The following is a 22,089-nucleotide window of genomic DNA, read 5'->3' on the forward strand; positions in this document are numbered from 1 at the left end:
GAAATGATTCTCCACAAGGAAGGCGTGAGGTCTGGTTACAACAACTACCGATTCAGATCGGTACTTTCTGGTGGTTTATCTCCAGTGGAAGATGAAGACACACTGTGGGCTCTACTTAGATGTCCTGTAGATCTGTCAGCCTTCGCCCTTAAACAGGCTGAAAGGTTCCATTAAATTTGAGCCTGTGATCTTTCTCCCCTTCAGATGCCATCCATAGTAGGGTAACAGGTAGGTCCGAATCAGCAACAAATACATTGATTTCCTAACACATTTGAAAGACGCTCTAAGTAATCATAATCTGAGTTTCTAGGTAGACATTATCAATTCAAATAAAATGATGAAATTAATCCAACACACTTTAGGACAGTGGTGTTACTATATAGCGGAGGATGTCTACATAGAGATTTAGAACAAAAGCCATCACTGCCATCCTCAATCTTCCTCCAAAGGTGCCACTGACTGTGTCGGTGGAGTTCTGGGCTCGATGTCATAGATGCCACTGCAGATGACTGTCACACCCCCTCTTTACTAGACGACGGGGCAGAGGGGAGTGGGAAGGCGTAGGCTGTCTGTAAGCCACAAATGGTACATTAGCAAGTCCTATCTATGGTCTGGTTTTGTAGTGAAGGAGATCCTAAGATCGCCAATGAAAATGCCATTCTAATAAAATACTAAAAATAGAACCCATTTAACCATCCCAGAGCCCTGCGACGATCCCTCCTATTTTTCATTCTTCAGTAATTGACAACTAATACAACCCCTTCTACCTAAGGTATGCAGAGAGAATGGTCCTCAAAATTAAGACAGCCTTTTGCTGAGGGTATACACGATCTATCCATCCATCTATCCATCCACTTGCCGAGGGTATACACCCCACTGCAGACATGAACTGCTCTTTCACACCACTGAGGCCCCAGGCCGTGTGCTTAGGAGCCACTCTACCCTGTCGATCCGCAAGGCCACCTGGTCAACCCTCTCCTACCACAGGACACCTGGAGGCCAGGAGTCCCTTTAAACAGGAGACTCCCACAAGAATTGCCCCTGTGTATTTCTTACAGCCCCACACTTCAGGGGCTACCAATTAAAGAGAAAAGAATAGGTAGATACAGTCATGTGCTTAACTTAGGAACTAGCTTTTGAAAGAGCTGAATGAAATCTTTAACAAACCCATTCCCCTACTGTTGTGGATGCCTGCCAAAGAGTAAGAAGTCGTTGCTTCTGGCCAAGTCATTTAAAAATAAGTCATGGGAATAAAGTGTCAGACACCAAAACAACCTTCCTGCCAAAACCAGTGGGTGGGGTTCTGCCACACGTGTCTGCCCAAGCTGTGCCTTCCCCACAATGTCCTAGCACGTCTGGCCCATTTGCATGTTTGCAGAGGCTGAAGGGAGACACAGGGGTGCGGTTTTCCCCCAACAACTGGATCCCTGCCCAGGAAAGGAAAGGTTCCAGCGCCTTCTGCTAGGCATCCTTCCCTGGGAAGGAGGTAGTCGGCTATGCAGGGCCCTGCCAGCATCACCCGCTGGGAAGGGCAGTCCATGTTGGGTCCAGCTTTGCTAGTTAGGATGCACGTTCAATAACAGGGCAGGGTTGGGGACACAGACCTTTCACCAAAACAGTAAAGACACAATATAACATTATATATCTGCTGCAGAACTGTGTGATTTAGCCTTCTGGAAAAGGCCTACAACTACTTTTGTGACTTATTTAAGAATATGAGCTAAAGGTCAGAAGTAATTACTTGCATGTTTTTACCAAGCAGGTGAAAAATCTGTCTGTCCATCCATCCACCATATCTATTATCTACTGTCCATCCATCATATCTATATATCTATTATCTATCTATCTAGTCTATTATCTATCATCTACCTATCCATCCATCCACCAAATCTGTCCATCCATCCATCCATATCTGTCCATCCATCAGATCTATTTATCTCTCTGTCCATCCATCATATCTGTTTATCTATCCATCCATCCATATCTGTCCATCCATCCATATCTGTCCATCTATCCATCCATCCATATCTATTCATCCATATCTATCCATCCATCCATCATATCTATGTATCTATCATCTATCTAATCTATTATCTACCCATCCATCCACCAAATCTGTCCATCCATCCATCCATATCTGTCCATCCATCATATCTGTTTATCCAGCCAGCCAGCCAGCATATCTGCTTATCCATCTATCCATCCATCCATATCTGTCTATCCATCCATCCAACATATCTATGTATCTATCCATCCATCCATCATATCTATATTATCTATCATCTAATCTATTATCTATCATCTACCTATGCATCCATCCACCAAATCTGTCAGTCTGTCCATCCATCCATCACATCTATCTGCCTATCCGTCTATCTACCTATCCATCCACCCATCTATCCATCCACCATATCTATCTGTCTATCCAGCCAGCCAGCATATGTATGTATGTATGTATGTATGTATCTATCTATCTATCTATCTATCTAATCTATCATCTAGTCAATGTCAAGGGGTTTTAGGCCCATAACAGGAAATTTGGCTAACAGCTCCCCCATGTAAGATGGTTTCCATGAAGGTCCTTAGAATCCGGAGTCTGCTGAAAAGTCTGTAGCACATGACAGGGATATCAAGTGACACCTTCCAAAATACCTGGGATACTCAAGAACTGAAATTGTGAATATTTGCCAATGCTCAGAGATGGCAAAAATCTAGCAACAGCACGAAAATAAGCCTGAGACCAAGGACACGTTCCATGTTACCGTGCGGGACTTGGTTCCTTACGTGTAAGGCCGTCACCCAGCCCCTCTCCCTGCCCTGGAGGGTGTGAGGGAAGTCACGGTGTCCAGCAGGCAGGCGGCAAGGCCACTGTTGGGGGCGTGGGGCCGGGCCGGTCAAGCACTGGGGTGGTGTCCCGGGCAGTTTGCGGTCACCCTGCACGGAGACCAGGCCCATGGACTGGCGCTGTTCCCCTCTGATGTCCCCAATTTTGACCTGTGATCCTTTTCAGGAAGAAAGAAAGGTCCCCCCTCCAATACCAAAGAAGCCCCCCAGAGGGAAATTTCCTGTCACGAGAGAAAAGTCCCTGGACCTGCCGGACAGACAGCGTCAAGAAGCCCGGAGGCGGCTCATGGCTGCCAAGCGGGCTGCCTCCTTCCGCCAGAATTCGGCCTCGGAGCGCGCAGACAGCATAGAGATCTACATCCCGGAGGCCCAGACGCGGCTCTAGGGGCACCTTTGCCCTCTTTTCTTTTTAACAAGATGCGTGTACAGTTTCTCACCCACCCGCTAATTTTAGTCTTGTTTCTCCACCGAATACACCCTGTTGTGTTCTCTGTGCCATAGACACACCGGAATGCGTTCATTTCTGCCGTGCGCCGAGCCCCGGCCAGAGCAACTCCTCCCTCCCCCCCTCCTTCCCCCTTCCTCTTCCCTCCTCCTCCCCTTCCTCCTTCCCCATCCCCCTCCCCCCCCTCCTCCTCCCCTCCAGTGGTCTGACCCACGGTCAGCTGTGCCAGCTAGGCGTGGGGACACCTCCCTGATCCGCTCTGTTCTCAGAGGATCACAGGAAACACCTCTCGAGATGGAGCCCAGCTCACATTTTTGTTATTTATATTTTTATAAAGCGTGTGACAATTCGAGGCAAGACTAACAACTAGATACGGGTGCATCTTGCCACTCACCAGACACCCCAGTGGAAACTGCTTCAGCTCGAAGTGCAGGCAAGAAAGACCCCCACCCCGTCACCTGGGGGTGCCTCCCCCTGCCCCCCAAGTCTAGCCGGCCCCTGTCACCAGGGTCCTTGTGCAGAGTTTGTGAGAAGCCATCTCTCCAGCCACCCGACTCCCTGCCGTGCAGTTCTCCAGAAACCCCGGCGGGGGGGAGGGAGGGGTGGGTCACAAGTCTGAACACGATAGAAATCTCCGGCACAGCATCTAACAGTCCCAAAATAAGCTGAGTGTTCATTCACCCAAGGGAGTGACACATGAAAAGGGCTGGAGTCTTACAGAAGGCTGGCTGGCCTGTAGCAGGCATGTAAAGAGAAAAATAATCGCCCTTATTCTGATGAAAGAGTCATCGTAGGTTTTATTCCTTCATAACTTCTACCACACACAGTCTTGTCTGTAAGTGTCCCCATTTATGTACCTGTGATTTTTTTTTTATGGATGTATATATATTCTCAAACTGCTCTATCAGTTGACTTTCCAGGGTATCCTTAAAAAAAAAAAGTTTGCTTGTTTAAAATGACAGTTGTGATGTAAAAAGTTTAAGAAATATGAATGTGAGTGGTATCTCTCAGCTTAAATGGTAAAGAAGAAATGTAGCTTACATTTGTATTTTTCCAGAATTCTTTTGTCCTATGCAGTATCGCTAAAGTCAAGAATATATTTCTTGCCTGTTTTAGACATGACAAAAAAAAAAAAAAAAAAAGGTCACATGTGGTGATTTCCAGCTGTGGACTCTGAGAAAAGTAATTAGGTTTCAGGATTCTGACTGGCACCAGAGCAAAGCAGGAAGGATTCGAATGAAAAGGCTTTCCACTTGTACAATCACGCTTAGACGCGGTGACCGTCATCCCAGCATCGCTTTCCTGTGTCCCTGTCCAGACGCATCTGCAGAGGAAGAGCCCGTCAAATCTCTCCCTCGGATCCCAAACTCAGAGTCCCCACTGTAACGCAAGGTGAAAACAGGATGGCACCTGGGGACAGGTGTTTCCTCCCCAAACACGGGCCTTCCCGCTGCCCGGAGAGGTACCGAGTACTCGGCTGGCGGAGCAGCCCTGGCTTACCTCCTCTGGCACTTTGTTTCCTCAGCTTGCCGGGCACTGTCATGCCCCCAGGTCCCCCTGCAGCCTGGTGACACGAGCAGGACATCCAGTGAGGTCATCCCCCGGGGGTGCTGCTCCGGCCTGCAGTGTTTTCTTTTCCTCATACTCTCCATCCAGCCAAGCATGGGGTTCACTGGAGCACAGTTGATACTAAAGCATGTTGGCCTTCCAAGTCTTACTTTTTTAAAGCTGAGTAGTTAAGAATTCCCTATAAGAACAAAACCCTGTAAATTGAGCCTCATATCTGGTATATTTTACCAAACAGCCTTAAAATATATTTGGAAGCAAAAATCAGTACGAATGTATATCCTTGAAAAATGCAAAAAAAAAAAAAAATTCCCTGAAATATTCTTCTATAAATGAATCCTATTTCCCCAGAGTATTCAAAGCATTTTTTCTACCTAAATAAATATTTAAATCCTGAGTAGTATACAGTAACGACACTTCTTCCTATACTCACTATACTATGTTACAAACAAATGTATTTGCAAGTATTGGCATTTTAGACTTTAAAAATGATGTATTATTTAAGATGAACTGCTCTTTAGAAATAGCCACAGAAAAGCAAAGTCAGTGGAGACCCCTTAGGGAGAGGAAATGTAAAATGCACATATGCGCCCAGACCTGCTGACACATGTAAATCTACTGGCCGCTGATGCATTTTACCTCATTTCCTGCAGCTTGTACAAAACGTCTAATGACAAATTCTAAGATTAGACAACAACTATTCTAGATCCCAGCTTCTCTGACCCTGACTTGAATGAAAGTGTTCACTGAATTTGGATTTTTTTTTTATGTTTTGTATACTCATTTTTATCTTAAAATCCCCCAAAAGTTTGGCCTGAACCACCCCTAGGTGAGATTAACCTGTAGCTAAACGTGACAGTGGCCACCGATTCACAGTGGGGGGTGCGTACGAACCCCTGTCCGGTCCACCGAGTCCCAAAGAAGGTCATGTGACACGCAGCCAGGGCCTGCCGCCGGCCCCCAGGCAGTGTCACCTGCCACCATGACTCAGTGCAATATTTTCACTTCTCACACAGGCGACATCCCACCGTGAAATGCAGATAAGCCATGTTTACACATTGTACATGTAACGAAAAATAAAACTGTTTATGATACTTGTGTTAGTCAATCAAACCAACTTATTTCTGGCACTTCTGGCAGATACGCACCACAGACCTGTAGTGTGGCCGTCTCACCACGTTATGGAGATAGTTTCAGTAAGAGATTTTGCGTATGCTGGAGACGCTCAGATCGGACAGTGTTCTTCCCCGAAGACACCGCGTAACTGTTGACACACGAGCTGACACAGCGTTTTGCTCACGGCAGCATCGCCACGCTGAAGGCTTTAGTTTAACTTTCAAAATCAAAACACAAGTATGATAAACAGGACCCTTAAGTTCCACGAAGCCCGAGCAGGTGAATGTCGCTTGGGAACAAGAGCACTTTGCACATAACTCCTCTCCCCCATCCTCGTTTGTCGTCGTCGCGTGCACCGTCTGCGTTGTCACCGGTAACGCTTGTTGCCACCTTCCTCTCCGCAAACGTGTAGGACTGCCCTAGAACAGTGGATAAAGAATGGAACTGTTGTAGGATACCAAAAATTTACACTTTTGTTTAAAAGGAAACGTTGATGTGTTCACCTCAAGATCAATACTAAAGACTTCTAGCATTAAATAGAAAAGTGTACCGTTAGAGAAAATGATCACATCTAAGGCTCCCTGTTTAAAAAAGCAAACACAAAGACATAGCCACGAAGTCAGTGACCTCCCCAGTGGGGGGACTCCCCCCCCCCCCGGCTCCCGTGGAGAAGCCAGACTTAGAGCGGGAAGGCAACGAAGGGGGTACTCAGACGTACGGGCCACGATCGTTGCGCTGGGGTTGTGTCTTCTAGATGTTTGCCTTTCTCAACACGGTCCCCGCACGCCAGTCAGAAGACCCCAGGCTGCGTACTTCCAGCCCTGCCAGACACCCCGCCCCAACCCCACCCAGGACGGACTTTCCGGAAAGTCATCATCTGGCAGCCGTTGGCCAAGGTTCCTGTGGTGACTGTGTGTTCACCCGTCGGAACCGCTGTCTGCTCTGGGCCAGACCTCTTGCTGGCGAGTAGGAAGGGGTGAGAGGGGTCGTGGTCTTTGCCAGAAGGCCAGGACAGCCAGACCGGACCTCGTGTGGCCCGTGGAGCCTCTCAGAGGACCACCAGCCCACACCGAGTTGGGTTTTTGCTGGGAAGGGCAGCCAGCGTGTTACCAGAACCTTCACTGGGCAGGAGGTCGGGTGCTGCTGTTTGGAGTCAGCCTGGGAGCTGGCGCGTCCCCAGGCTGCACAGAGTGGCTGGGCTGCTGTTTGTGAGAGAGGCCCCCCAACATCTCGGTGGTGTCAGCAGGAAGCGTATGAACGTGGCATGTACCACTTGAGTGTACCCACGTGGGAGGGCACCTGCGTGCGGCGTCTGACCCCCCACTGCTGAAAACCAGAACAGTCCTGCCAACAAGTCAACAAGTGTTGAGTCTGGTCCCCCCAGAAACCCGCCTCAAGCCAAATTCGACACGTTTCTGTGTACTCCTTGCTGCTTTCCCAGACGCCTCCTTTCTTCTCAAGACCACTTTTTTTTTTTTTTTTTTTTTTTTTACTGCAAATTTAACACACTAATCAGGTAGTTGCAGACTGTGGTCTCCAAGCCACACGCCCTTGGAACTTCCCGAGGGTTCTCTTTTGTTTTCATTTGTATCTGTTTACCCTTTGAAAGTTTGGGTTGAATACAGGATGCCAAAACTTGAAAACAGATCAGAAAACCACAAGCAGAAGAGATCGGGGATGTGGTCCGCTGCTGAGTGGGAACACATTCAACCGCTTGGCTGGAGCATTGGGCGTATTGCTTCACTCCAAACCCCTCCCGTGTCCATTATATCGGGTCCCCTGTGCTGTGCTGACGGTCGCAGTAACGCAGGGAAGGTGACCGAGTGTTGGAGGAGAGGTGCCCTTCCACACGCCCGACAACACGCCCGTCAGCAGAGAGTGGCCGCACAATGTTTTGGAAAATCACTAGCTGACCCATCGAACAACCTGGCTCCCAATCATACATCAGCCAGACTTCATTTCACGTCTGTTTCCTTCTGTCTCTTGTCTCACTCGCAGACAGATTATGAAAATCAATGTCATGTGGGCTCCAAAGTCCTCCAAGCTCCTTGCGGACCGGTGGCAAAGCCTGAATTACCACTCAAGATGCAGCCCAGGGCACTCTGGCCAACAGTCCTCCCCACCAGGTGTGGGACGCTGGCAAAAGTCAGGTCCGTTCATAAATATCTCAGAGAACCAGATGCCGCCCAGAATTAGGCAATGTCTTCGCCGTTACTTAAGGTCAGCGGCATCTTAGATGCATGGATGGCTATCAAGCCCAATGTTCAAGGGGTGAAGGAACACAATTTGGGAGCACATCCAGAATGGAATCAGACAGACTGACCGAAATTGCTAAAGGTTTGCGACATCTGCCCCTCTGATTCCAACTCTTTGTGATTGTTCTAGCTCAGGCTTCAGAGAAGGCAGAAGTGGTCCACGGGAACGCTCCAAGAAACACCCATCTTTTCATCCCTGCAACATTGCGACGTGTCCGTAACCTTATGAATCGCTAACCCTAACCCTCGCATTTCTATCCAGCGTGAGAAGAAATTATTTCAAGTTTCAGTGTAAACACGTGACAGATAACTTCTTTGCAGAGGAAACGTTAGTTACCTACTCCACCAGTACTTTTTAAAAAGATTTTGTACATACACCAACTAAGGTAACAGAGGCTTACCGCCCTACTTTCTTAGATTTTATGTGACTCTTCATCATGGGTGCTTATTCCGAACCTGAAAGGCTTGGGAGTCCAAGCTTTCACGTACTCAGTGGGGGAGGGGTCATGACGAAAGACGTCGGCCCGGTTTCTTGTGCCAATTTAAGTACAAATCTCTCTCTTGCCAGTAGACGGTGTGCTCTGTGCTTCGGCCAACACACGTGAAGGGAGCTCAGAGGCTGTCTGTGGTCCTTTATGGACGCCACTCACCATTCTTTGGTTTTCCCCCAACTCACGCCCACGCCCCGCCCCTGCCATCCCAGCGTTAGGACCATATCACGGTAAAAGGGCTCAGCATGTGTCTCCCTCCCTCCACCTTATAACTGGTTTGCTGAATTCAAAGGTTTCCCCCACAAGTAGTAAACAATCCTAGGCTACTTTTGAACTCAGATTTCCGATCGCTAAGCCACTTTCCTCTTGTACAGGTCCTTCCTGTCTAGAGACCAGTTCACATACCCACCTCCATGTTACGTGCCAAAATACCCAGGGGTGGCCTAAGGACTAAATTCAATGCCTCCTATAGAAGTTCAAGGAATGTCAGAACCAGGAAACTAGCTGTTTAGTTCAAGTTTTAAAAAGAAGTATATAAATATATATATATACACATATATATATATATATAAATATATATACATATGAAACCATATCAACGAGGATGAGCAGAGTGCCAAATATTCACCTCTGTGCAAAGTTACACCTCACTGGGATCCAGCTATTTTACGTACTTCTCTCTCTCATGCTTTTATGGTTCTTTTGATAAATTCTGTTTAGTAGCATGCAGAATACCCGACGGGAACGTACGGCCCGCGGTCCGTCACCGCCTCGTCTTGCTTCTTGTTAATAACGTATCAGAATGTTGGTCATTTCTTTCAGACGCCACCAGGTTGCATTATTTGAGTTCTCTTTGTTCGTGACTTTTTTTTCCCCACGCTCAGCCGATTATAAGGAAAACGTGCCCACCGTTTTCTCCATCGACTCCCCTCTGATGAGGCCTCTCTCATTTGATCTCTGTATTGCTGATGTCCACCTCTTGTAAATAGTTCTGCAATTAAATTTTTTGAGAAAAGCAATGTTTACTTTTCATTGGAGTGAATTCTCGTGTTACTTTAAACTCAGAAAAAAAATGATACAGACCAAAGAGTTTTATCACAGACAAGGGCACCCTTCCCCCATTATATATTTCATTGTTGAACTAGCCTCGATTTCTCTATCTACTAAGAAGAAATGGACACTTATTAAGGCTACAGATTTCATATGTATGCAAAAATGGCACAGATTGAAATGAGTTTAAAATTAATAAATACTACGGTATTTAGTTAATGGTTGTTTTAGACTCTCTTGAGTTGCAACGAGAGGAGACACGTTGTTAGGTCATGATGCTGAGTCTCAGACCCAGGCTTCCATGAGAGAGGCCGGGTGCTGTGTCTGCAGTGACTCAGCCCCCCACCCCGGAAGAGTGGGGGCCCCGCCTGGAATGGTGGAGGCCTGCCTGGAGGACGAGACCCTGGCCGCCACCAAGCAGCCAGTGCCAGAGATGCAGTGTGCTCTGTCTCTTGGGGTGGAGCGGGCCGTCCCCCACGCTGGTCAGGCACCAGTTCCCCTCTACCTGCGTGGTCAGACGTGCCTGGGCCTCCTTCTCGAGTCTGCCCCTCCGAGCCCCAAGGAAGCACCAGCGGAGGTCCCAGGAAAGGGCAGCTTGGCACCCCTGCCCCTGGGTTCACTGGGGACCATGCTCAGCACCGTTTCCTTCCCTCTCCCTGCTCTGGTCGCTGAGGTTGGTAGGTGAGGTGACGGCGCGGAGTCAAACCTCCCCCGCAACCCCGTGCGTGTGACAATCAGTGGAGGAACCCTGTGGCAGCCCGTGGAGCTGGGTGAGATGGGGCTGACTCCACACAGGGCCCTTCCCACGGAACTCACTGGGCAACCGCCACCATTTACAGCAGTTTTCTGTTCAGAGAAGCCATTTCTAAAAGAAAGGCACACACCTAATACTTCAGTTCTCCACTTGCCCTGTTTCTATAACACACTTGTCAAGAGCAAAAAGGAGGCTTCCTGTATATATATGCGTTTTAGTCCCAAAATGCTTTGGTGAAAGTTTTCACTTACCTGGCATTAGACTGGAAACTGCACTTCAATCCACACGAATCGTTTAACAGTTAAACAGTGGTTTAACGCTGTTTTCCCAGAAGTCAGCCCAATACAAAGGAAGGGAAGCGGGTGGGGTGATGGTGAGAACTCGGCTGGTCCCCTCGGCCTCCCTAGAAGCCACAACGCGCCCCCCAAACGGCCCATTGACTAGAAACAACAACACCCTCAAAACAAGAAGCGGCCATTAGAAAAGTCAGAGGCAACCATTTGGATGTTTTCGACTTGCTTTCTGTTATGTGATATTTAAAACAAGTTGCCTTTTGACAATCAGGACATTGGAAAGATTTCTGCTCTTTATTTTTGTTTATTTTTGTTTCGTGAGCTCTTAAGTTAGCATCACTTGGTATGTTCAGAGAATTGTTACTTGACTCCCAATTATGGCAAAGAGCATCGCGCAGATGTTGTACCAGGAAAGAAGTGATGATTTCCGAAGACACGACTTCAAACTTCGGCATCCCGCCAAATGACGCCACCTCGAGTTCCTGGGAGCGCACCATGGGACTGCTGTGGTTTCAAATGGACTCGATGGATTTTCTCTGAACAAGTAGAGTCCAGTGCCGATGAAAGTCCATTTGCACGTGATCTCATTACACCGCTATGGGCTCTGACAACGTAGAGTGTGAAAAATTCAATTTTCTACAAACGATACACTTTGCAAAGCCGAGATTCAGTGACCATGCAGGCCACGCTCGAAACACGCACCTCCGTGTGTGTTTCCACGGGCAGGTCTTCCTGTCCCAGCCCCTGTGACAGACACCCCACTGGGATGCAAAACACCAGTGATCCCTCGGGACCCTGCGGCCCCCCAGCCCCTTCCTCCGGCCTCCCCGACCAGCCTTCCCCTGTCTCTCCCAACACAGACCCCTGTCCGGAAGCACCGGGGACACCACTCTGCAGCGCTGGTGGCCGGCGTCCCTCCCTCCGGCTCCCGTCAGACCAGTCACATAGTCCTCCAGGACCCCCTCTCCACATGCTCCCGTTGTGTCCCACTGGGCTGTTCCCTGTCACCTGCCGAAACGCTGTCTCTATGATCCAGATCCCCCAAGGGCGGCTCCTGGTTGAAACATCCGAAGACTCCTCTTCACATTGGTGGGACTCTCCATCATCGAATGCCTTCCCATCTCCGGGGCTCCCGCTGGGACAATCACGAGCAGTTTCAAATTCTTGCAGCATTCAGTGTCACAGCTCTGCCCTGGGACCTCGCCTCCATGGACTTAACAGACTCCTGCCACGCTTTCACGTGACCCCAGCCATCTCCTTGGACTGCCACCCTCATGCTTCCCAAGGGAGCTGATCACTTTCTTCTGTTTTCCCAAAACGGTGCTCCACCTTGCATCTAACCCATCATCATATGCCACATAAGCAGAACGCACCTGTTCACTGGCCTGAGATCAGACTGTGAGCTTTCTGAGCACAAGAAATATATTGACATCCTCCATCTCTGGCTCCCGCTCCCAAAAAAGCATGTGACAGTGACCACATGCTCACAGTATTCTTATACACACTTATCGGTGAGCATCTGGGTGAATGAAGGGACCTAAGTCTTCTGTGTCCCTATCCGCCGTTCACTGACTCACTACATATTTGTAGAACACCACTTAGGTCCTGGGCATTGTGCTGGAGATACCGCGGTTGAGAGAGTTGTGATTTCACACTTATGTTCAACTACAGTAGTGTCATTGGTCTGTGAAGGGTCATCGATGTTCTTATTTTACGTATAAGCTAACGAGCCGGCCTGTTACTGCTGCATTCATGCCGGTCAAAGGTAGAAACCCGGGATCAGAAAACCTTCATACGTCGACTTCCCAGGGGCCCGTGAGCTGCCGTGGGGGCCGAGGCCGTGCACGCTCTGTGTTTGCAGCACGGCTGGGGATCCCTGCACTTGGGGGCCCCCCGGAACAGACAGCAGGAAGGACGCCTGCTCTTGGTCCAGGGGGGAGACCTGACCTGCTCCTCAGGGTTGCCAACAGCCAGTGTCAGCCTGAGAAATGGCTCTTACACCTGGCAAAGACAGGGGCAGAGGGGGAAGAGTCCCCAGAGGATGTCTTTCCCTGCCAGCTGCGAGATTTTGTTCTGCAACTGCAGAGACCGTAGGTGCCCACACCCAGTGAGAGATCACCCTCTCTCCACACTGCCCGTCTCTGCCTCGAAGCCCCACGCCCTGCGTGGTTCCTCACTGCACTCGCTGCCAGCGCGGGGTCTGTCCCTGCCGCTGTGACCCCAGCCACATGGAGGGAGGCACCCCAGGTGCTGGGTGCACCCCAGGTCAGCCTGCCCAGAGCTGGTGAGCCCCCATGGGGACAGACTCCAAGGTGACTTTCCTTCATTAACATTGGAATCTAATCCTAATGAATCTTCCCAGGCATCTGCTAAATCCTCCCCTGCCCTTTCCCAGTGATCTTATACTCACTAATGAGATTTGGCCGTAATTTGGTAACTTATGAAATATCCCAAAATGGTCAATTGTATTCAAATGTATTCAAAGAAAACGTTGGTTTCATGACATAGTGCAAACAAACCAAAATACTACAGGCTTTTGCCTTGATCTTCAGTGAGCAATGTCCCTGAGAAAGACTCTCCTTCTGCATTTGAAACATGACTGTTGGAAGCTTCCAGACGTGAGATACAGATTGGGCTTTTGAGGCCAACAATTCCCTGGACACACCCGGTTGTAGAGTGCCAGCCTGCTCTCACCATGATAACCAGGAAGAAATTGGGGCGCCTGGGTGGCTCAGTCCGTTGAGCGTCGACTTCGGCTCAGGTCATGATCTCACAGTCTGTGGGTTCGAGCCCCGTGTCGGGCTCTGGGCTGACAACTCGGAGCCTGGAGCCTGCTTCAGATTCTGTGTCTCCCCCTCTCTGTGCCCCTCCCCTGCTCATGCTCTGTCTCTCTCTCTCTCTCTCTCTCTAAAATAAACATTTTTTAAAAAGTATAAAAAAAGAGAATAAAAGAAATTGAACAGGGAGCCTTCATTTGAAGTAATGGACACGCGGCAAATGTGTTGTGCAGATTCAGGCATTAACAAGGAGCCGCAAGTGGCCGCCAGACTTGAGCGACAACTTTGTTCCCAAAGTAAAACATCTTTTGTTATAGTTGCCCGGGGACATTTTGGCTTCAGGCAAAAGAAATTGGACTCATCAGAATCCACGCGGTGGAGACCGCTGGGGCCCTGAGCTCCTGGCACAGAGGGTGGCGTCTGGGAGCTGGTTCCTCGCAGACTCGGCTCTGGCTGACGACGGTGACAACTATAAGTACCATCGTTAAACACCGATTTTTAAGTTAACAAACACACAGAGTCAATGCTGTTTGGGCACATCGATTTTTGTTCAAGGAATCGGCCAGACAACACTGTACTTGAAACCGTGAGCAGTTTGACACAAGCCGTCACAAAATGACAGTGGCCCTGGGAACACAGAGCAATTATTCTGTTCTGTAACTAGCAATCCTCCTTTGAACTCACCCACAGGGTACGACTCAGGAAGAAAATTGGCATCACAAATGGACCGGCAAGTGATGACTCTTTATTTTAATCCCTAGTTAAAGTCAACCAATAATTGCTGTCTCTGGCCAGGTATTTTTGTGTTTGCAAAATACTTGCCAACTGCCGCTGGCGGGTGGACAGACGCGTGTCACTGTACGTGGGTCCTCTGCACGGATGCTCCTCCACGGCCATGAGCCCAACAAGACACGACGAGCATCCCTGGCAGGAAGCTGTGTGTCGGGAGGTGTAGACCATGAAGATCAATCAATCAGGCACCGATGGGGAGCGTGGGGAGTTTTCCATAGTAGCTCTCATGGGTTATATAATTACAGATTTAATTCTTGTTTCAACGCACAATTTCATTATTCCCAGTCCACTTTCCTGTTTCACACCTTTTAAACGTGCTACACACAAGAGAAAGAAAGGGAAGGGGGAGAGAAGCGCGGGAGGGAGGCAGAAGCCAGTTACCTGGTTACCTGCATGCACACGATGGAAACGGTAAACATCATCTGGTTCACAATGGCCCCCACCTTGGGCTTGGACTCAAGCAGGAGGTCAATGGGGCATCCTAGGTTTCATTCAGTTGCTTTGTTCTTATGACAGGGGAACAATACACCTCATAGGGAATTGTGTTGCACCTCGAAGTAAACTTGCCAAAGCTGAGTGAGGGCAAGCCCAGCTGTCCCCCGCCAGGGACTCAGGTCTCCCTCCCAACGGCCCAGCTCCCCCCCTTCAGGGACTCAGGTCTCCCCCCAGGGGCCCAGCTCCCCCCACCCCAGGGACTCAAGTATCCCCGCAAGGGGCCAGGCTTCCCCCACTCAGGGACTTCCCCCGCTCAGGGGCCAAGCTCCCCCCACAAGGGACTCAGGTCTCCCCCCCAGGGGGCCAGCTCCCCCCCAGGAACTCAGGTCTACCCCCCGCCCCCCTGCCCAGGGGCCCAGCTGCCCCCCCTCAGGGACTCAGGTCTCCTTTCCAGGGGCCCAGCTCCCTCCCACCCGAGAGACTCAGGTCTCACCCCAGGGGCCAAGCTGCCCCCCCCCCCCAGGGACTCAGGTCTCCCCCCCAGGAGCCCAGCACCCCCCACAGGGACTCAGGTCTCCTCTCCAGGGGCCCAGCACCCCCCCCCCCAAGTGACTCAGGTCTCCTCCCCAGGGGCCCAGGAACTCAGGTCTCCCCCTCCCAGGAGACTCAGGTCTCCTCCCCAGGGGCCCAGCTTCCCCCACCCCTGCCCTGAGACTCAGGTCTCCTCTCCAGGGGCCCAGCTCCCCCCACCCTGGGACTCAGGTCTCTCCCCCCAGGGGCCCAGCTTACCCCCCCAGAGACTCAGGTCTCCTCCCCAGGGGCCCAGCTCCTCCCACCCTGGGACTCAGGTCTCTCCCCCCAGGGGCTCAGCTCCCCACTCAGGGACTCAGGTCTCCTCCCCATGGACTCAGATCTCCTCACCCAGGGGCCCAGCTCCCCACCCCCCACCCAGGGCCTCAGGTTTCCCCCCCAGGGGCCCAGCTCTTCCCCTGCCCAAGGAAGTGAGCCCCAAGCATGAACACGTCCCCCTAATGGGCCAGGAAGGAAAATCCTCAGGAAGAGCCCCTCAGGGTCACTGGGCACCAGCCTGGCACACAGAAGGCGCTTGGTAAACACTGCAGGAGGGCTCTGTGACCTAGAAAATGAAATGCACAGGTTCTTTCCAGGATGGAAAACTCTCTTCCCCATAAAGACCCACGTCCTGAGATGGGCAGCAGTGATGGAGACAAGTTGAACCAATGATGCTGATACTTATATCTGAGGCCGCCCAGGTAGAGATCCAAGCACAGAGGTGAGCCATCATGAAGACAGTAACGGGAGGGATGAGTTTCCGTCTCCCGAATTCCTCTTCTTAATCGAGCTGAGGTGGACATGTGACATTGCAGGTTGGGTATATCAGGCGGAAGGCCTGGCTACGTGCCCAGTTGTGACGGGATGGCCACCGTAAGTTCGGTACTACAAATGTGTCACATGTGACGAGAAATTCTGTCTTCCCTCTTAGCGAATGTTAAGACTACCATAGACTGGGGCGCCTGGGTGGCTCAGTCGGTTAAGCGTCTGACTTCGGCTCAGGTCACGATCTCGCGGTATGTGAGTTCGAGCCCCGCGTCGGGCTCTGTGCTGACTGCTCAGAGCCTGGAGCCTGTTTCAGATTCTGTGTCTCCCTCTCTCTCTGACCCTCCCCCATTCGTGCTCTGTCTCTCTCTGTCTCAAAAATAAATAAACGTTAAAAAAAAAAAAATTAAAAAAAAAAAAAAAAAGACTACCATAGACTATTGGTAACTATACTCAATTGACCTTGAAAGTGACACAAACCGAGCGGAACTGTCAAAAGGAGGAGTGTCTTCGGGAACAGCAGGGACTTGCCACCGGACGAGCACACCAGCCGCAGGCGAGGCCATGGGGACTTGGGGCCGTGAGCGGCAGCGAGTGTCCAGAGGGGAGAGTTCACCCAGAGTGTTAAAATCTAAACAAATGAAGACCAGCCCAGAAACCTCCCCCAGCCGACAAAACCACCGCAGTCACACAAACAAAAGCTCAATTCAGCTTATCTGGTGACACCAGCCCCACTAGGGTCATTCGAGAAAATTCTAGTATTACCTCGGTTTCCTGTCAAGCAGGCATTTATGGGAAAACAGCGTCTCAATCCGTGAGTTCTGTGTTTTTGAGGGCACATGCATTTTCATGTCCTCCGGTTTCACTTTATTTATTTTTACATTTTATTTTATTTTTATACATAGAATTTATCATCAAGTTAGCTAACATAGAGTGTAGACAGTGTGCTCTTGGCTTCAGGAGTAGATTCCCGGGACTCATCGCTTCCATACAACACCCAGTGCTCGTACCCACAGGTGCCCTCCTCAGTGCCCATCACCCAGCCACCCCCACCCCCCATCGACCCTCAGTCTGTTCTCAGTATTCAATATTCTCTTAAATGGTTAGCCGGCCCCCCTCTGTTTGAACTACTTTTTCCCCTTCCCCCATGGTCTTCTGTTGAGTTTCTCAAACGTCCATCACCGATGCGTGGTTTATATAAACAGGGAATACTATTTGGCAACGAGAAAGATGAAATCCTGCCCTTTGCCACAACGTGGATGGAACTGGAGGGTGATATAAGTCAGGCAGAGAAAGACAGATACCGTGTTTTCACTCCCATGTGTATCTTGAGGAATCCTGATTTCAGGCCCCACACCCCCCCCCCCCCACCTCCTGAGGGCTGACTTATCTCACAGTTGCAAGTTTCTACCCTGAGACCCTGAGTTCTCAAACTGGTGTCTGTTCACTTCTGGTGGTTTGCTGGGCGACAGAATGCTGAGGTGACACTCCACGTGTCGTCTGTGGCTTCTGGTCCTTATTTTGAATGCCTAAGGATGTTTAAATCTTAAAGCTCAGATCGTTCACATTTTGCAGTGCAAGAACGTTAAAAAAAACTCCGTCCGACCGAATGCTTTTGCAGCACCGAGACAAAGCCAGCCACACCCGACCTCCCCTGGTCCCAACGTTCCGCAAGGGTGACCATGGCCACCCTACCTGTCATCATCCGAACTCCAGGGTGTCCTCTCTGCCCGTGCATGACCCCCTGCTCTCCATGCCAGGTGCCTTGCTATCCTAAGCAGAGCCCCACAAGGACTTCCTGTCTGTCCGTGGGATTTGTCACAGCAACCAGAGCCGGATGGCTGGATGAGGCATGCCTATGCAGGACGGAGGGTCCTGCCCCCCGGAATTTGGGCCTGGCCAACGCCGAGCTGCGCCCTTGCCACACTGAGTTTCCCCAGGGCCTCCCTAGCATGTGGGATCTGGAGGTTCCCTCCCCTGTCCTGAGGGGAAGGACCCCCAGGACCCCTGCCTCCTGCGCCCTGAGTTCTCAGGAAGGTTCTGTTTCTACACTTGCTTGTTTTTGCTCCCCATCCCCCCAAACAAAGAGAAGTAAGAAGAGAATCGGGTTGCCAAGGCGAACTGGGGGGGCGGGGCAGGGGACAGGACAAGCCCCTCATTGTGTTCCCTGAAGTTGGTATGCATCTCGTTTTCTGTGACTTATTACAAAGCTTTCTGCCTGAATCTGTAGGAATTACCAGCCAGTCCCTCCCCTCCCCCCACAGTAAATACAGGCACAGTGACTGTGAGGACGGCGTGCTCAGCCCCCCTCCTCCTCTGCTCCACCCCCAGGCTAGTGACCTGTGAGTCACTGGCCCTCCCTGCCCTCCCGCCTGGCTTCCTCCTGGAGCTGTTGCTATATTCCTGAGTAAGCGTGCACAGGGGGGGGGGGCCCTGTGGACACGTACCACGTACCGCCCAGATATGTATCAACAACCAGTACCAATGTGCATCAAAATGCATTTATAAAGTGTATTTTATATCAAATACAAATCCCAAGAATAGAAACTTCCCTAAATTTGTATAAATTCTGTCTATCCCAAGGACACGGTGTTAAATGTCTCGAAGGTGAACTCATACAACTGAAACCCAGTAATGATGCTTCTAAAACTTGCCAAATGTCTACAACTATGAAAATTCAGTGGTAAAGCTAGTCTCCCGGATAAGAAACCTACCCTCTAGCATCATCTAGTGATGAGTTAGTGGAATTAGCCATTAAGAGATGGGTTGTGGATTCAGGGGGGCGATCCCTTCAGGTGCCCAACCCCCAAGCCAGGTACGTTGGGAGTCGTGACCCCCAGGACCTCAGAATGTGACCTTCTATGGAAATAGGGTCTTCACAGAGGTAGTCAAGGTAACCCGAGGCCATCAGTGTGGCTCCGAGTGGAGGACGCCAGCTCTCCTTGTACGAAGGGGAATCTGGAGTCAGCGCAGCGGGCAGGCACGCACGTGGGGAGCCGGCACGTGAAGGGAACCACCAGAAGCGGGGAGAGTGACCGGAGCAGACCCTTCCAGCACCTCCAGAGGGAACCGGCCCTGCCCTCACCCCCACCTCGGACGTCCAGCCTCCAGGATTCGAGAAAACACATTTCTGTCGTCCCAAGCGTCCCAGTTATGAGGGGCCAGGTCCTCCAGACCCGGGGCGCGGGAAGGCACAGGTTGTGCATCAGAGCCCAGCCCCGACACTCGCTAGCGGCCTGTACGCGTCATTCCTCGGCGCTCCCGTAAATATGCGTCACGCACACAGCGCCCGTGTCATTACAGAAACAGATGCACATATATGACCGGGACGCCCGTGTCTTCGTCCGAACGGGCGTCCATAGCAAAGAAAACCACAGCCGGAGGCTTAGACCACAGGCATTCCTCTCAGTTCTGGAGGCGGAAGGTGGACATCCGGGTGCCACCAGAGCCCATGTGTGGTGAGAAGTCTCCTCCCGGGGCCCACGGGGCCGTGGCACAGCAGACGCGGGGAGAGAGCGAAGGACGCTAATCCCCCCATGAGGCCCCCGCCTCGAGGCCTGATCACCCGCCGGGGCCCCACCTCCTGGCACCGTCCCGTCACCTTGGGGGAGGATGCAGACATTCAGTCCCTGGAAACCTCCCTGGGACAACACAGGTGGAGGGGACCCCTCTCTTTCGCTCCTGGACTGGGAGCTGTCGCGGGGCGGGCGGCTAAGAAGACGCCAGGTCATTCCGTACTTCCGCCCCAGGGTCGGCCTAACTAGGTGCCTGTTAGATGGATACAGCTGGACCCAGGCACCAGTGGGACGTGGTGCCTCAGGGACCCCCCCCCCAACTGCCACCATATCAGTTCTCAGGCCTCAAGACGTCTTCACACAGAGTTTACAATCCAGTGTTTAAACTCCCCAGTGCTTACCTCACAGGGTTGAGTTCACAGTGATGAGCCTCAACTAGGAAGGACCCTTGTCCTGGGGCCCCACGGCGCGCCCCTCCTGCCCTCCCTGACCCCCCCACCCAGGCCCCCCAGCCGCCTCTCCCGCGGCACCCCACCTCCAGGGCGGCCTCCTGGGCTCCACGGATCTCCTGCTGGGTCCCTGCAAATGCCCTTGAGAATTCAACGCCGCTCACCAAAGTCCTCATTAAGAAGCTACGTGCCTGGATTTGAAACAGACGGTGACAGCCCCAGGTGGCCCGCAACGGGCCCACCTGATTAACCCGCAGACTCGTTTGCACGCAGGCTCCCCTTTCCAACAACTTTCTTTCTCCCCCTGAATTTGCAGGTAACATGTCAGCGCGGGGCACATCCACCTGAACGTCTCACAGACCTTGTCTACTCTTCTTTTCAATTAACATTTAATTACGCACTTCAGTTAAGAACTTAACTACTTCAACATTGACCTTCTGCCTACTCTTTTAACATAAAACAAACAGAGACTGCGCATCGAATCTTCTGGAAAAATGAGAGACTTACCACTAGTCGCAAACGCTTACCGAGTGTTCATCCGGTGGCAGGCGCCGTCCCAAGGGCTTGGCTCGTGGAAAGTACTAGCTTGACGGATCCCACGGCGGGGCCGGGAGGTGAGGGGGGCCACACGCAGAAGACTCGGCCGCCAGGCAGCGCGACGGTAATTACCGGACGGTGGGGACGCCTAGTGGACCTGGCAATGCGGGCCGGAAGTATCTAGATATTTAGCAACCCGAAGTGGCCGCACTGTGGGCCGCCTGGTTGCAGCGCAGTGGCAGGAAGGTGACCGGCCCCGTGTCCAGGAAAAGGAACCGAGGCAGACAAGTCCCGCGCCGGCCCGGCGCCTGCGCACACAGGAGCCGCGCAGTCTCCGTCACCTCCGCTCTGGCTCGTCTTCGGGAGCCCGAGGGGCACCCTGCGAGCGGGCGTTGCGAGAACGGTTTCGCGGTCAAGTACGTTTTCCCGCCGACTGAGAGCGGTTAAGTGCACAGAAGAGGATTTTAAATGAGAAGATGAATACCCACGTTCCAGACACCGGGCTCGGCCACGACCGGCCGTCGTCACCCAGCAGCCCTCGCGCCCACGCTCGCGCCCACGCTCGCGCCCCGCCCAGGCCGCTGAGCCTTTGCGCAGGCGCCATGGACTCTCGACTCGACTCCGCCCATTTCTCCCGTGAGTGACCGTTCCTGTACCTCACCACGCCCCCTACCGCCCAGGAAGATCAGCGGAAGTCCCGGGAAGACGGGCGCTCCGCGTTGGTCACGGCAGGCCGGGGTTCACGCAGCACGCTGGGCCGTTGTGACCTCCACGGACGCCGGACCCCTTTTCCTCACTCCCGGCTCGCTGGCTTGTCCCGCCCAGTGTCCCACGTTCCCGACTGGCCCCAGCCGCTTCTCTGTGGCTCCGGTCAACGTGTCCTGGGGACTGTCCCTCTGGGGCCTGCGTCTCTTGTAACACAGGGTGTTGATCTAGGGCCTCGATGCCCGGGACACCTCACAGGTGACAGTGTGACCGACCGCATGACACAGGAGAGAGCCGCCAGCCTGCACCCCACGCGCCTTAATGCCGGTCGAAAACGTGGAGCGGAAGACACTCAGCCGAGCAAGTCCAGTGTCAGTTGCCCTGCTGACAGTGAGGTCCCGTGTGGACCAGGTCCCTGTGGACAGTGCCGGCGGCACAGAAGACAAACCTAAATCCCCCGAGGGTGCTCGTTCCGGACACAAAGCTTGCCCGTTTCCGCCTGGAAGAGCCCGCCCTCAGGTCTGGCATTGCTGGCGGGAAGGACTGGGCAGTGTCACAGGGCGGCCTGCGCGGTCAGGTGTCTGTCGCAGCCTCTGAGCGCCAGAGAAAGGGAGCCCGGCAGCCTTGCGGCCGTCTTTCCGGCTGACCCGCGCCGGGTCCCTTCCGACTCTGGGGCACCGGCCACCCCCGAGGCCGGCCGCCTCGACGACTCTCTGGTGGGCGGGCGGGG

General features: G+C 52.1%; 2 protein-coding genes and 1 long non-coding RNA gene across 17 annotated transcripts in view; 2 read left to right on the forward strand and 1 right to left on the reverse strand.

Annotated features, from left to right (window-relative positions):
- DLGAP2 (DLG associated protein 2) overlaps positions 1 to 3,346 on the forward strand; it is a 783,073-nt gene extending 779,727 nt beyond the window's left edge. For all 11 annotated transcript variants that reach the window (XM_042982841.1, XM_042982836.1, XM_042982840.1 and 8 more), the window contains one exon: positions 3,011 to 3,346. In XM_042982841.1, coding sequence (XP_042838775.1) covers positions 3,011 to 3,229 — 219 coding nt within the window. In that variant the 3' untranslated portion in view covers positions 3,230 to 3,346. The remainder of the gene's footprint in view (positions 1 to 3,010) is intronic.
- The window catches only part of LOC122237809, a 43,400-nt gene extending 22,225 nt beyond the window's left edge, over positions 1 to 21,175 (reverse strand). For 2 of the 5 annotated variants that reach the window (XR_006216453.1, XR_006216454.1), the window contains exons 1-4: positions 20,645 to 21,175; positions 9,346 to 9,708; positions 6,004 to 6,390; positions 4,790 to 5,036 (exon numbers count right to left, since the gene is read on the reverse strand). This is a non-coding gene — a long non-coding RNA (uncharacterized LOC122237809). Of the gene's footprint in view, positions 1 to 3,800; positions 4,614 to 4,789; positions 5,037 to 6,003; positions 6,391 to 9,345; positions 9,709 to 20,644 lie in introns of those variants that run through there. The other 3 variants (XR_006216452.1, XR_006216455.1, XR_006216451.1) reach the window with 2 other exon arrangements.
- A 20-nt stretch (positions 21,176 to 21,195) lies between these two features.
- Positions 21,196 to 22,089, forward strand: part of CLN8 (CLN8 transmembrane ER and ERGIC protein) — a 44,925-nt gene continuing 44,031 nt past the window's right edge. Inside the window, exon 1 of the mRNA XM_042982850.1 lies at positions 21,196 to 21,878. The gene's annotated coding sequence lies outside the window, so the exon portion shown is untranslated. The remainder of the gene's footprint in view (positions 21,879 to 22,089) is intronic.

This window comes from Panthera tigris, chromosome B1 (genome assembly GCF_018350195.1).
Source record: "Panthera tigris isolate Pti1 chromosome B1, P.tigris_Pti1_mat1.1, whole genome shotgun sequence".
Classification (NCBI taxonomy): domain Eukaryota; kingdom Metazoa; phylum Chordata; class Mammalia; order Carnivora; family Felidae; genus Panthera; species Panthera tigris.